This window comes from Martes martes, assembly GCF_963455335.1.
Source record: "Martes martes genome assembly, chromosome: 3".
Lineage (NCBI taxonomy): Eukaryota > Metazoa > Chordata > Mammalia > Carnivora > Mustelidae > Martes > Martes martes.
In genome coordinates, this window is record NC_137890.1 from 76,584,541 (window position 1) to 76,598,868 (window position 14,328).

General features: G+C 41.5%; 1 protein-coding gene across 1 annotated transcript in view; it reads right to left on the reverse strand.

The window, feature by feature from the left end:
* Positions 1 to 14,328, reverse strand: part of ATP8A2 (ATPase phospholipid transporting 8A2) — a 379,444-nt gene that overhangs the window by 146,360 nt on the left and 218,756 nt on the right. Inside the window, exons 7-8 of the mRNA XM_080799366.1 lie at positions 9,354 to 9,476; positions 7,180 to 7,258 (exon numbers count right to left, since the gene is read on the reverse strand). Of these exons, the coding sequence (XP_080655492.1) occupies positions 7,180 to 7,258; positions 9,354 to 9,476 (202 nt within the window). The remainder of the gene's footprint in view (positions 1 to 7,179; positions 7,259 to 9,353; positions 9,477 to 14,328) is intronic.

Below are 14,328 nucleotides of genomic sequence, written 5' to 3' on the forward strand. Positions count from 1 at the left end.
AAAGGAGGCACTCCACCAGCCAGGTACCATTGGACTAAAATCCAGAGTGAAGAGGTGCTCCAAGTTCCAAGTAACTCATTTACAGACAAACTTTTACAGCTCACCCTGCTCAAACCTGGACTGCCCAGGCTATAACTGAAACTATTCTTCCTGCTTCCAATGCTACGTATTCACGAAGAGAAAATTTATTTTTTCCTTTCTCTATAAAGAGTGGTATACAATATTGGAGAGAGTTTATAGGAGGTTGAGTTTATACAAGTGTTAGTGATTATAATTACATTCATAACCAGCGCTGGGTTAAGTTCCTGGTTATATAAGCCTTTTTGCTGGATTTTCTCCTCTCTATTGCCATTACTGATGGATAAAGTAAAGGATACGAAACTCAAGTTTCAATCTGGGTTTTTTTATTTTTTTCACTTTTGTTTACTAAAAATGGATTTTAAAAAGCTGGTTTAAAAAACGGGTGGTAACAATAATGAGACGTGAACTTGATGGCCGATGTCAAATAGCCACCTGTGTGGCCACAGACTTGTCTCCTGTTCTTGGGTACACAGCTAAGTAAAGTTCCCTAGCTCCTTGTACCCAGGTGGGGCCCTGTGACCAGTCCTTGCCAATCAGACATGCGCAGAAGGGATGGATCCCTTCCCAGAGATGGTCAAGAGCAACCACTCCTTCTCCTGGCTCTGTCTCCTACTAATGTCAAGGCTGTCAGTGCACACAGTGGTCACGCATGAAATGGAACCTGACTGTACTGAAATGGACCCCGAATTTGTTTTAATGAGGTGTGGTAAGATACGTAGACAGAGAAGTGATTGTCGTGAAGGAAGTTTATACTTACAGATCCCTAGAAATATGAGGCAGGGATGCCAACCAGGGCCACAAGGGAAAGCATCGGGGTCAGTAAGGAGGCAGAAGAGGAAAAGAGAGAACATGGTCCAGAGCCTTTACTGGGGTTTTCAGGGGACAGGATGGACAAAGCTGGGTAGGTATGAGGTGTAAGCTTAGGATTGGATGGTGTAAATAATTTCAGCAGGCTCTGTGTTATAGGGGTGATCCCTAATTGTCTGGCATCTGACCCCAGGGTGATTTAGGGCAGGGGGAGTACTTCATTGGTGCATGACAGTTCAGAGAAGAGATGGCTGGGGGTGTGGCCTCTGGACTGGTTGACATGAGTATCAGAGATATTCTTGCAGCGGCGGGGGGGGGGGTCCATTTCAATACAGGGGGGCTCCATTTCATGCATGACCCCTGCGTGTACTCTCAGCCTTCCCATCAGTGGAGGACAGAGCCAGGAGAAGGAGCCCTGGGAGGGGCAGTCTCTCCGGGATCAAGGCCCCAATGAACATCAAAAATGTGGGAAAATTGGAACGTAAGAAAATATGCTCAATGCAGTCTCCCAATTGACTGTGACATGAATAAGAAATCAGCTTTTATTGGGATACGCCCCCAAGATTTGGGGTTGTTCGTTACAGTTTATTCCCACCCCGGCTAATGCACCTCAATTCAACTTCTCAATTTGGCTTTCTGATAAAGTTGTAAGGGTTAGCGAAATTGGGAAACTCTGGCTCACGCTTCTTACAGCATGACACCAAACCCCAACTGTGTCAAATATATGTAACACGGGGCTTATTAAAAGAGATCCTGAAACCTAAGAGATACTTAACAGTGGGCCTCCAGCCCAATTCTGGGTTTCCAAACACTGGCGCCACGGATTTGTGAAGCAGAACACAAGGTCCGAGCTTTCCTTCAACAGGTCATTGTGTTTAAAACAAGCCCAAATAAAACAACAACAAAAAAAAGTTCTGAATTTGGAAACCTGGTTTTATTTAAGTACATCACAATGGGGTTAGTAATGAGGTATTTTAGATTTATAAGCTGTAGTTTCATTTGTATGAGAATCGAAAAAACTTCCCAAGTATTCCATCTTTCTAGTTTTCAGCGGACAAGCCCCTTTCACTTCACCTTTATGCTTGGGGGTCTTGGGAAGATCCTCCAGGACTCTGTCCTCTCAGCAGGGGTTCCAGAGGGCGGAGGCCACATGGAGTGAATTACTCCCCTTTCTGTCCCATTTAGCATTTAATGTTCCTCCCCAGATGTTTCCATCGATTTCAGATGTTTTCGAATCTGACACAGTAGGGTGGTGGCTTGTAAAGGGGAACAAAGTGTTGGCTTCCTGTCTCCCTACCTTCCTTGAAAACACAGCATTTGGTTGGGAAACTCTGTGGCTACCATAGCACCTTGTCCCAGCAGGCCCAGGAGCTATGGCCATCAAGGACAGTATTCACTAATGCCATACTGTTTCCCCATGGGATGCCTGGGAGCCAGGGTAGGCCTGGCACAGAGAACAGACTCATTTAGCTTTTCCTTTCTAATAAATAACTGAGTTTAAGAAGTGGCAGTCTCAGAGAATGGCAGTCTTGCCCTAACATCGCTGAATGTGAGGAAGGCTAGTCATTGGGATTTACGTGATATAAAATGGCGTGATTTGCAGTACCAGGTACAGATCAGAAATAGTTCAAGCTCAAACGACCCAATAATGCCATAAGCAGAGACAAGCAGGCTACGTTTCATCTTATCCACGTGCACAGTTTATAAAACTGGTCGTCTAGCAGCACAGTCATTAAAAAGTATAAAATCGCCTTTTCTCGAAATTCTCAAAAGACCTTGCTGCTTAATTAGTGCCAATAAAATACGTATCCATATGGTAATTTTCCTTCTGAAAAGGGGTGGGAATGATTTCCAGGGTGTGGGCTGTGAGGAATTGAGAAACAAAGGTTTTGAGGAATTTTTCTCTGCTTCCAAGTATATTCTCTTTCTCCTCACCTCCCCCCTAAATTTCATCAAGAAAAATCTGAAAATTTCCTTTTTTTAAGTCCAAACTGATATTACTTTCTTTTGCCAATAACCACATTCTAGTTCAAGGAGGAATACTCAAATATGCAGACTGGACTCCACCAATGGAAAACCCGAGTGTGGGCTGACACCAAGGGTCTTGATGAATTTCGGGCCCCACAAAGGTGACATCTCCGGTTTTAACCTAGACTCGCTTTCAGATCAAAGTATGGGAGCTGCAGACAGGCCACGGGACTGAGCGTAAGATTGTGATGGTTGGAAGAAATCTGATTTGCTGAATAGCTTGAGTGGAAAAATTTATTTTGAAACTTGAAATGAATCATCACAAATTCCATCAGCAAAGGAGTGCTTTGAAAGGTCTATCCAAAACCACGCAAAAATAAGCAAAGCAAAATTCTTGGAACCTCTCTAAGGAATGAACAACGGGCTCACACCTTCTCGAAAATATTTCTTCCCAACAATTATGTGCCCAAAGTGAGCAACACTGCTATGTAAGCCTCTAAGCCGCTCTTTATAGTGGAGAGAGAAGCTCCTAGTAAAATCCACCATCTTTGTGACATAATCCACAAAGTGTAGAACAATGAAATGAAGGGCTCTGGGGACCTTAGCCCATCAAGCAAAACTCCTTTAGGGTCCTGGCTGTGAGACAGAGTCTGGGGGACAGCTTCAGGTGGGACTTGGGGGTGGACAGAGGCACTCCTCTGTTAAATCAGGGTCCCCCAAGCCTTGAACGAACATGTCTCAGTTCCTCTCAAATCACTGCCATGTTTCTGTATTTCCTTGGGGGTGGGGTGCTACATCATTCTAAATGGTGATTCAAACTGTAACAAGAACTCAGAGTTAAGACAGTAAATCAGCACATATAAACAAGTAATCCCATCAGCTGCCATATCCCTATCTTCTCAAACTTGCAATCTTTCTTGATTTCCATCACGGACTTTCTTTTTCCCCCAACCCCCAAAATTCATGCTCTTGCCAAACATCATGTGTTTTTCTACACAGCAAGTCTTCCTACCTCCCGCCTCTCACCGAGAAAAGTCTGTACCCAGGTTTTCCTGATCTGACCCTCACCTAACCCTAATCTCCCGCCCTCCTTCCCAGCCACTCCCCCTGACCTCTCTGATGTAGCTGTCTTGACTAGGGGGTGCCACTGCTGAACCCAGAGGGGACACTGGGAAAATGTTAAGACATGTTCTGCTCTATTATAGTTGCATAAGGATAGGGAAAGAAAGAGGGAAGGTCACTGACATTTGCTGCCAGCATCCTGAAATGCTCATAAGGGCGCCCAACAAAGTCTAGAATCTGGGTTTCCCCGGCCCCGCATTGGGAAATACTGCCCATACTTCAGGTTCTTGCATGCCTGCCTGGTTGGGCCAGAGTGCTCTCTCTCCTCACCTTTCCCCACACCTGCCCTGCCCCACTTGATCAGCCCCTCCTCACCTTTCAAGAATATAAATGTCTCTTCCTCAGAAGAGCCTCTGGACTAGGTTGTGACCCCGTAGCCCACAGCACACTGGCCAGGAAGCAGCCGGGGGCAGGAGAGGCAGAATATCTATGTGTGCACTCTCAGGGTCTGGCACTCTCAGGGTCACCGATTTGCCATGATTCTGCTGAATCAACAGATTCTCAAAACACACTCCCTGGAAGCGTGTAAGCACACTCCCATTTCCTGGGTGTTAATCTCCTTACATACTCCCTGCAACATCTGCACACACGAGTGTTCTTGCTCTAGTTCTCCTTCTACCTTTCGCTTTTATGGACTTGATACATTCTTTTCCCCAAAGGGCTCTGATCATGATACTCTCCTTCATCTAAAATCTAGGCTGACTCTTCACCTAACATCTTAAGTCCTGACTTCTCAACCTCACATTCAGAACCCTGTGCTGTCCAGTTTTCACCCACCTTCTCAAATCTTTTCCTGACCTTCACCCGTGAAAGGATAGACTCCTCACAGCTTCCCACATCTGCCCTGAAATTCCCTACATTGTTCGGCTCTTCCATCCATTCCTACACCTCTCGATCCTACCTGGACTTCCAGGCTAAGCCTTGATGTTACCTCTCCTAATAAGTCAATAATCCCGAAAGAAAGGCATTTTCTCTCAGCCCTCTGAAAACTCATAGCATATCATCTGTATTTTACTTGTGGGAATTATTTTCTACTTTGTACTAGAAGTTTCCATGCGTGGATCTAGTTTCCCTACCAGGCTACAAACCCTTTGACAGTAAGGCTACATTGATCCATTCACCTAGCACCCTTAGAATCCACCCCAAAGCCTTAGCCATAAATATTACACAAATAAGGTTAATGAGCAATGATGCAATCAGCTTTGCTATGCATTAATAGTGAGAATTTAGAAATTAATTCTAAAATATTCATTTGTTAGAACAAGTCAACTCACGAACAAGAACACCAATGGCCTTCTATAATTCTCTGCCAAATATAATTAATATTTGCAATTTATTTCATCTCACACAGTTGCACTCAATAGGTTAACATTTACAACAAAATTAACAGAAAGCTTCTATGCAGAAGGCTACATACATACAATAAAATAATGACATTGATGATGATAGTGATGATAATACAAATTAGAAAAACATCCTATGGGCTGGCTACTAGGTAAATCACCAGATTTGAGGGAAGCCGATAAGGGTGGCAGAAATGGACTTGAAATTCACTTGGTGCTATCTCTCAGGTAAATAAATAACTTGGGAGTCTATCTGTTTTGAAACACAGGCTATTTCAGGGGAATGAACAGATTTACAGAGTGGCATCTAGCTAGACTATCCCAATTCCACCATAAAAGCAAGCCGCAATCTCAACACACATAATCCTATCTCCGGGATTGGAAAACCATCACTTCTACTGCAGAATGGGCCACATTAGGGCTTTTTGAAGCAGACAACTGAGTGACCATCTTATAAATCTTCTGAGGGTCCAAAGGCAAGCACTCTGGAGTTAGGACCAGAGTGCAATGTCTAGATGAGAAGGGTAAGGGGCCTGGAGATGGTACTCGCGGTCCAGTCTATACTAGTCCCTGTGTCTTCCTAAGTATGGGCTCTGGGATAATAGGACAGCTGTCCAGATTGTTCTTAAGCTCATCAGACAAACTGCTTCCCAGCCCCAGTCCACCCTGCTACAGAGATGGCAGTTTCTATCACCAAACTGGCAGAGCTTCTAAAGCAAACCACATTCAACACTCTTCTATTTCTAGCCCCTGCTCACTCGAAATACACAGAAATCCACACTGAGTAAAGCTGAACCACAGGAGAGCTTTAGAGTTCAAAGAACACGATTTTGCTAGAATGCCCCGTGTGTTGGGGGAGGGTGGGAGGGCTACAAGTAGAACGTTTTTATTTCCTGATCTAGATACTTAGGGACCCTTGAGGGGAAAGGAGGTCAGATGAAACTCAAAGAACAGGTCATAGGCTGTAAAAAATTGGCAGGGCATGCATTTTTTTCTAACTGTCGGTATTTAATAGGTTAAAGAATATCAGTGAGGATGAATCATTTTTGTTTGAAGCACAAAACAGATTGACATAGAAACAAAGAGGCTTGGAAGCTTTATATTCTTTGGTTCTCTGAACAATAAAAGGCCTTGTCTAGTCAACATTTGGAGTAATTTTTCCCAGGGGGATTATTACTATTTGAGAGGGATGAAAGAGTAGCATTCTCATGATCCATTTTCCTTTTCTGAGACTAAAAGATGTGTCTCTTTAGGAGGGAATCTCTCGGATGTATTAAGGAGTGTGAACAAATATAGGCAGCCACATTTCTCACATATCCTCTTCCAGCTGGAGGAAAGACTAAAACCAGCCGAGAGAATCAGGCCTCAAACTTTAAAAGTCTGCTTTAAAAGTGTATGTCAAGGAGAAGGGAACTCTTTCAAGAAACGAGGTGTAAGGTTAGACCCTCACAAGATTTGAGTGACTCTGCATACAGGTATGTGAGGTTGGAAAACGAAAGCCCAAGCAATTAACAGAATATGTCAAACTTGGGGACGAGAGGCATTGATGTTTCACTCCAGCACAGTGTTTTGCTTCAAGATCCTCCACTCAGTTATTAAAAATAAAGTTTAGAATTCCTAGCATTTAAACTCTCCAGGCAACTGGAAAGAAAATGGGCTCTCAGAGCCAGAATGGATGAAACCTACAAGCTATAAACCTGAGCCCGAGCTCTCATTAGATTTTAGGTATGTTTTTCTTCTGAAATGTGTTCTTGTGATCTCTCGGTCTGCAGAACTGGGAAAAAAAAATTTTGTGAACAACTGGCACCAGAGGGACCGCAGAACTACTTGCTGACAGTTGAAATCATGAAGCCGTTACCATGCTCCAGCGCTTTCATGGGAAACCAGAAGAGGATGAGGGAGTGGACCAAGGCGTTGATGCAGTGACCCCAGAAAACCTAAGGGAAAACAAACCAAGGGAGTCAGGAGCTGCCCACAACTCTTGACCTCTGTGCAACTCAACAAACGCCTCATTGTGAAGGATACTGGCAGTGGGCTGCGTCGCTCCAGAAGCAGCCTAGTATTCTTGAAGTTAAAAAAATACTGGTTTCCTCATTTTTACATACAAATGACTGGACTATCTCCAGATAATATTACCTTGCTGCAAAGACCTAAATATATATGCACATATACGTGGACCAATATATAACCTGTCCACATCCAAAAAATGATTTATAAGTCTTTTTTTTTTTAAGAATCCTAAAAAAAGACAACAGACTTTTACAATCATCTAGAAAGAGAAAGGTGTTGGGTCAAAATTGTTAACAAGAGACAGAAATTGTGGACTTCCTGAAAGCATTAAAAACACTTCAAATGTAGATTCCTACATGGTGTTCCCATTCTTTTGTTTTGTTTTTTAAAATCCCTCCCGAGGAGCAACTTGTTAATTTCTAGGAGTTTGGTTAATATCATGCACATTTAAAAATTCTCTTTAACACTTGAAAGGTCAAACAGAAGAACACAACGTTTAGTTTCTTCTAAATTAAGGTTTCATAAATGCACTTCAACCATCTTTTTTACTGCTGAGATGACAGAACTACTATACTAAAGCCAGCTTGAATTTATTTTAAAAATCTAGATTGTTCTGGGGATTGTCGTATAGTTTGATCCTAAGTAGCGGTGGGGAAGCAGAAAAATGAAAAAAATCATAAGACAATGGGATTTTCCCATTTTTAAATGTTCATTTTTTTTTCCCTTCTCCCTGACCTCCTTACCCACCCCCTCAAAAAAAAAAAAAAAAAAAAAAAAGTCTCCAAGGCGTCTGCAAATAAGTCTCAGAGAATTCTCAGCTCCACTACCTTTTAAGTGGGTCCATTCCCCACTTACTTCCCATCTTACAGGGCTTTTGAATTCAAGCTCTTTAAAAAACAGAGTTACATAAAGAATGCAGAACCAACAGGCCATGCTTCCCATTGACAAAATCATAGTAAGCAGGGACTGAAAACAATTATTCATCCAAGGCTTCCTGTGTATGGAAGGCAGTAAAACCAATAGGATCCATTTTGGTTTTTTTTCCAGGCTTGGAAGTGCCTATTATGCTTTCTTCAAAAGAAGACAGCCCTGAAGGGAGACTATCAATAACACCGGCTCAAAACAGAGGCTTCAGAGGTGGTTCTCTTCTGGAAGACTCCCCTTGGCATCCTTACCAAGGCCCCGGCGGCTACCCAAGCAAATCACACATACCACCGGTGCCCAGTAATTTCACTGACCTCTGTTAAAAGGTTTCAGTGAACCTCTCGTTAAACATCCTAATCCCCTCCTGCACAAAACCCGAAGACAGAAGCATGGCAACACAGGCGTCCTGTACCGAGCCTGGCATGTGTCTTCCCTTCTGGCCAGGGCCCTCGACCTCTCTGCCACTTGGCTGTGACTGGCAGGCCCCATGAGGTCCCCTCTGCCCATCCTGACTGTGGAATCCTGGCAACACCCAACCCAGCTTCTACTTGGCCCTTCGCAGGGTTGCTGACACCTTTTAGGTCTAGAGGCTTTCTCGTTTGATTTTCCAGTCTGATTTAAAAAAAAAAAAAAAAAAAAGATACCTATGACTGACTCGATTCCTGTGTTGACATCTGGCCAACTTTTCTCGCTAGCTAAAGAAACGTTTTCTTTTAAAGGAAAAATCAAGCCAGGGTGGTAAGAAGGCTCTGTTAGGCAAGCTCCCAGCCCTCCTCAATGCAGGGCTTTATGAAGGGTAAGGGAAGTCTCTGACAGCTGATCCCAAAGGCCCCAGGGCCATGGGTGCTGCTGGCCACACAGGGACAAGGGGAAAGGAGTCAACAAACAGGAACTAAACGTGCAACACAGAAGCTTCCTTTCCAGCTGGCATCTTGAATTCACTGGCTTGCTATACTGGGAGAAGGGCAGGCATCTCACCTCTTCTCGAATGTTCTCTCTAATGCATTAGCTCTCTCACAGGCAGATAACTAGAGCTGGAGGACACACAGCAGTGCTTATGCCCTTTTGAAGTGACAATTCTGCAATAACATTGTGTACCTTTGTGTTGAAGCCTTCTGCATTCTGGGTGATTTTGTAGAGCTGTGGAAACCTGAGCATGCTCTCCTGGGTGCAAGACCTCTCGAAGATTCCCAGCGTGAAGGGTGGTAGTGCAGTGAAAATCTGTATGGAGAACAATGAGCTGTTAAAAGAGGACATTCTGATTTGCCTGGCTTAGGTGTTTCCGTTCTATGGAATGATGACTTAATTTTAAGTCAAGTCCGAACCTGAGCTTCAATGATTCACAACTTCCCAGACACCCTCCAAACAAAGAAAGTGCATGAACAACCGTTTTTGTTACTTAATCAGCATAAATGAATCCATTGGACATTGAAAACAACACCATAAATATATGATTAGCTAAGAAATCATGTCATATTAACAACTACCTTCCTTTGTCAAATGAGCGGTGATTTAGGTGGCTTTGTGAAGTGTCATACTTTTCGTGATCGTCGGCTCAGGCACAATTTTACAACTTCCCATCCTGATCTTATACTCAGATTTCAGGAAGCATGATGTACTTCATCCATTTATTCATCTGACAGACATTTATTGGGAATGCATTATGGGCCAGACACTGTGATAAGCACCAGGAATAGGTACGGACATTTAAAGACAGAAGAAGGAAAAGAAGCAGGTCCCTGACCTCCAGGAATTCCGTCTACTGCAGGCGGGAGATGGGCAGCCGGCGGCAGGCGTATAAATAAACACATAAAACACAGCACTCTGCAAAATTACTCATGGGGGACAGCGCAGAGAAGGAGAAGGGAGAGTCAGGATTCTGGGACCAAAGAGTGCCTGACCTGTAAGGTATTGGACCTAGGGGATTTGGCAGGAGGAAAAGGAATGTCAGGGAGAGGGGCAAGAAGGAAGGACCCCCTGAAATAGGAACCCCTCACAAAGCTTTGGGTCTGAACACATGTGGTATGTTTGGGGGTCAGGGTTGGACTTCTACAACATCCAGGATGGTGACTGGCTGAGGACAGGGCACAAGACAAGGCTGGGAAGGAGACAGCAAGCTCCCATGACAATGAGTTTCTTGGGCCAATGGTGCCTTCTGAGACTTTTGCCTTTACCTGTACTCTACAGGTGGAGGAAGGCCAATAAAACTTGAAGGCTCCTCTTATACCTTGGAGCAGAAAGGTAAACAGCCCTGGGATGTCAATGTTCTCCAGATTTCAAGGACAAAAGGATCAAGAGTGGTCGTACTCATCTCTCTCCCAGGAATACAAGTTGTTTGTTTAAGGGAGATGCTCCTAACAAACATCTCAGAAGCTTTGCACACTTAGTACATCAACTCTCCTTTGTAGTTTTGTTTAAATGTGCTATCATGCACACTTGATACTGCCATCCTTGTTTTTTTTTTTTTTTTTTTTTACTTGACTTTCTACCCACTTCAAATCATCCTACCCTTCACCAATGGCCAACCGCCCAGTAGGACCTACCATATTTCCATATTTTCACCCTCCTTACAACATACCACATACACATATGTATACTGTTTAGGGTCATTCTTGGTTATTACAGACACAAGACACAATTACACATTTTTCATCATCACATTTTTTTTCACAAAACAATGCATGATGGGATGCCCTTTCAAGTCCTTTCAAGTCCCCTGGGCTTGACACTAATGCAATTTTCTCATGCCCACATACTATTCCATAGTATGCATGCACCATATTTTTTAAGCTCTTCACCTACAGATAGGCATTAATTTCTTTCCAACTCTTTGTTCCACAAACTTTGCATCAAAAAAGATCTATGTTATATTATAACATATACACTTTATCTTTTATTTCTATGGAAGGTTTCCCAGAAACAGGATGGGGAGTAAATAGATACAATTATTTCAAATTTTACAAGATGCTGTTTGGTTACTTTCAAAAAACGTTTACCTTTCCTTTTACAAAGGACAACAGTAATCTTGTCCCTGCTTCTCTGTATCAGCAATGGTGTTATATTTAATATTCTCCAGACTGAAAAATTGGAGATATTAACTCTTACTTTAAAAAATTTACATTTGGGGGCAGCTGGGTGGCACAGTTGGTGGAGTGTCAACTCTTGGTTTCAGCTCAGGACATGATCTCAGGGTCCATGTCCAGCTCTACGCTCAGCACAAAGTCTGCTTAGAATTTCTCTATTTCCGTGTGCCTCTGGCTCTCTACCCCCTGCACTTACGCATGCTCTCTCTGTCTCTCTCCCTCTAAAATAAAGAAATAAATCTTTTTAAAAAATTCACATTTCCCTGATTACTGATGCACTCGAGAATGTTTTTATTTATTTGTTGGACACATGGATTTGCAACTTTGTGAACAGTCTAGTTAGGTCCTTTGTCCGTTTTCTATTTGTGGTTTATCCACTTTTCTAAGAGTTCTTGGATTATAACAGATATCCATTCTGTCTTTGTATTATAAAGTTCCATCCAAATGCACTCTGTCTCCTGGCTTTCTTGATGGTTTCTCTTGCCATATAAAAGTGCTTAATTTTTATATGGTCAAGAATAGCTTTGAGTTTCCAATTACAGTTATTAAAGTTTTCAGGAGTTTCTTGCAGGAAGCTTACAGTTTTAATTTTTCACATGTAAGCCTTAACATATCTGGAATTTATTTATCTATGTGGTATAGGATAGGAGTCCAATTTTATTTTTTTCCAAATAAAGAGCCAAGTTGTTAGAACACAATTAATCCAAACATTTCCCATTTAGCTAGAATAGCACCTTTGACATTTATTAAATTCTCACATATTATAGATCTGGAATCCAAAACTGGAATTTACTTCTGGATTCCCTAACTGCCTAGTCCAGTTTCACATCAGCATCACATTGATTTGGTTACAACAGGCTTGTACTATAGCCCGATGTTTAGTAAAGAGAAGTTGACCCTTACAATTGTTCTTTTTTGTACATCTTTATTCTCAGGTACATGTTAATTCTATTTATACTTTGATATCATTTTATGTAACTGCCCTCCCCCCCCCCAATCAATCACTGGGATTCTACTGGAATACATAAATTTATATATCAATTTAGAGGAGCTTTTTTTTTTATGATATCACCTTCTCATATGAAAGAATAATATGCCTTTCTATTTGTTCAACTCTGTTTTGTATACTTCAAAAAGATTTTGGATTTTTTTTCCTACTTGGTACTATAAAAATTATTCCTATGCAATGTGTATGAAAGCAATTATTATACCCTTGCATTTCTAAGTGCTCATTGCTAGAGTTTAAAAAAAGCTATTGAGGGGCGCCTGGGTGGCTCAGTGGGTTGAGCCTCTGCCTTGGGCTCAGGTCATGATCCCAGGGTCCTGGGATCAAGTCCCGCATTGGGCTCTCTGTTCAGCAGGGAGCCTGCTTCCTCCTCTCTCTCTGCCTGCCTCTCTGCCTGCTTGTGATCTCTCTCTGTCAAATAAATAAATAAAATCTTTGGAAAAAAAAAAAAAAGCTGTTGATTGTTAGGATAGAAAATAGCTATTGGGTCTTATATGTTTATTATGGATCTAGTCACCTTTTAAATTCTCTTATAATTCTAGTATTTCTTTACTGGTATTTTCTGGGTTTTCTAGATAGACAGCCACTAATGAACACATTTAAAAGGCCACTTTTTGTGTGCATATTTGTATAAGCACAGAAATCATTTTTTTTCTAGTATTTGTAATAGTTATTTAATTTTCTTGGCAGTTGCTGAAAATTCCAAAAACAATGCTGAATTATATAGTGATTTCAGGTATCCCTGACTAATTTCCTATTTAAAATGAAATCATTTAAGGATTTTACCATTTATGGCAATATGCTACTGTTTTTTTTTTTATATGAATAGTCTGGATTATAGTTAATTGGTTTCTTTCTTTCTTATTTTACTTAGAGTTCTTATTTTGGGAATAGCAGCTGACTTGCCTCAAATACATTCTCAGCATCCACTGATGAGATCAGGTTTTTCTTTTTTCTTTTGTTGATATAATGATATTTAGAAATATTTAAAAAGTTTGAACCTCCTATATTTCTGAAATAAACCCTACTTGGTCAAATATTTTACTCTTTTGATACACTGTTGAACTCTATTTGCTATTTATTTAGAATTTTTATAATTCTGTTTAAAAGCGAGGATGGCTCACAGTTTTTTCTTAAATTATGCTGGCTTGATAAGATTAAATGGGATAAATTTTTGAAACAGCTTAAAACACACTGAGTTATCTCTTCATAAAATAAGAGATGAAATCTAACTGAAATTCATCTGATCATGGTGGTTCTTATAACCATAAAACAAAATGATGGAGAAATTTGATTATGGATTTAATGAGAATCCAATGGGATGGCATTCCTTCATTCATTATTCTGAGAGATTTAAGAGTTTCAAGTCAGTTTTAATGCTATTTAATCTACTATGAGAAATGATGACTTGCTACTTTAGCTGACCCAGGGAATCAAACATAAATATAAAGAGTAACTACAGAAAAGAAAAAGTAAGACAAGCAAGACAGAAATACTGTTTGGAGAAAATGGCAGGAGGAAATCCAGCCTAGAAGAGGGGTCACTAGTGAATGTCTCAGATGTCCCAAACTGCCTCTTGTACCAGACTGTACTCTGTGCAGTGAGGCTGGAGTGGGAAAAATCTACTAAACAGGTCTTGTTGGAACAACAGTGGCAAAAACTGGAATATGGACTAATATGGATCAGATAATAGTATTGTATCCATTCTAAATTTTAGATTTCAATCATTATACTGTGGTTAGATAAGAGAATGGTCTTACATCTATGCACCAAAGTATTAAGCAGTAACGGGGCCTCATGTGTTAAATTATTTTCAACTGGTTCGGAAATAAGTGTGTTGGTGGGTGTGCACCATGAGTGCCCATGGGTGTGTGTGTATGCACACTCATGTCTATGGGTGGGCACATGTGTGCCCATCGGGGCTGTGCACACACATGCACATGTGCAGAGATAATGCAAATGAGGACAAAATGCTAATAACCAG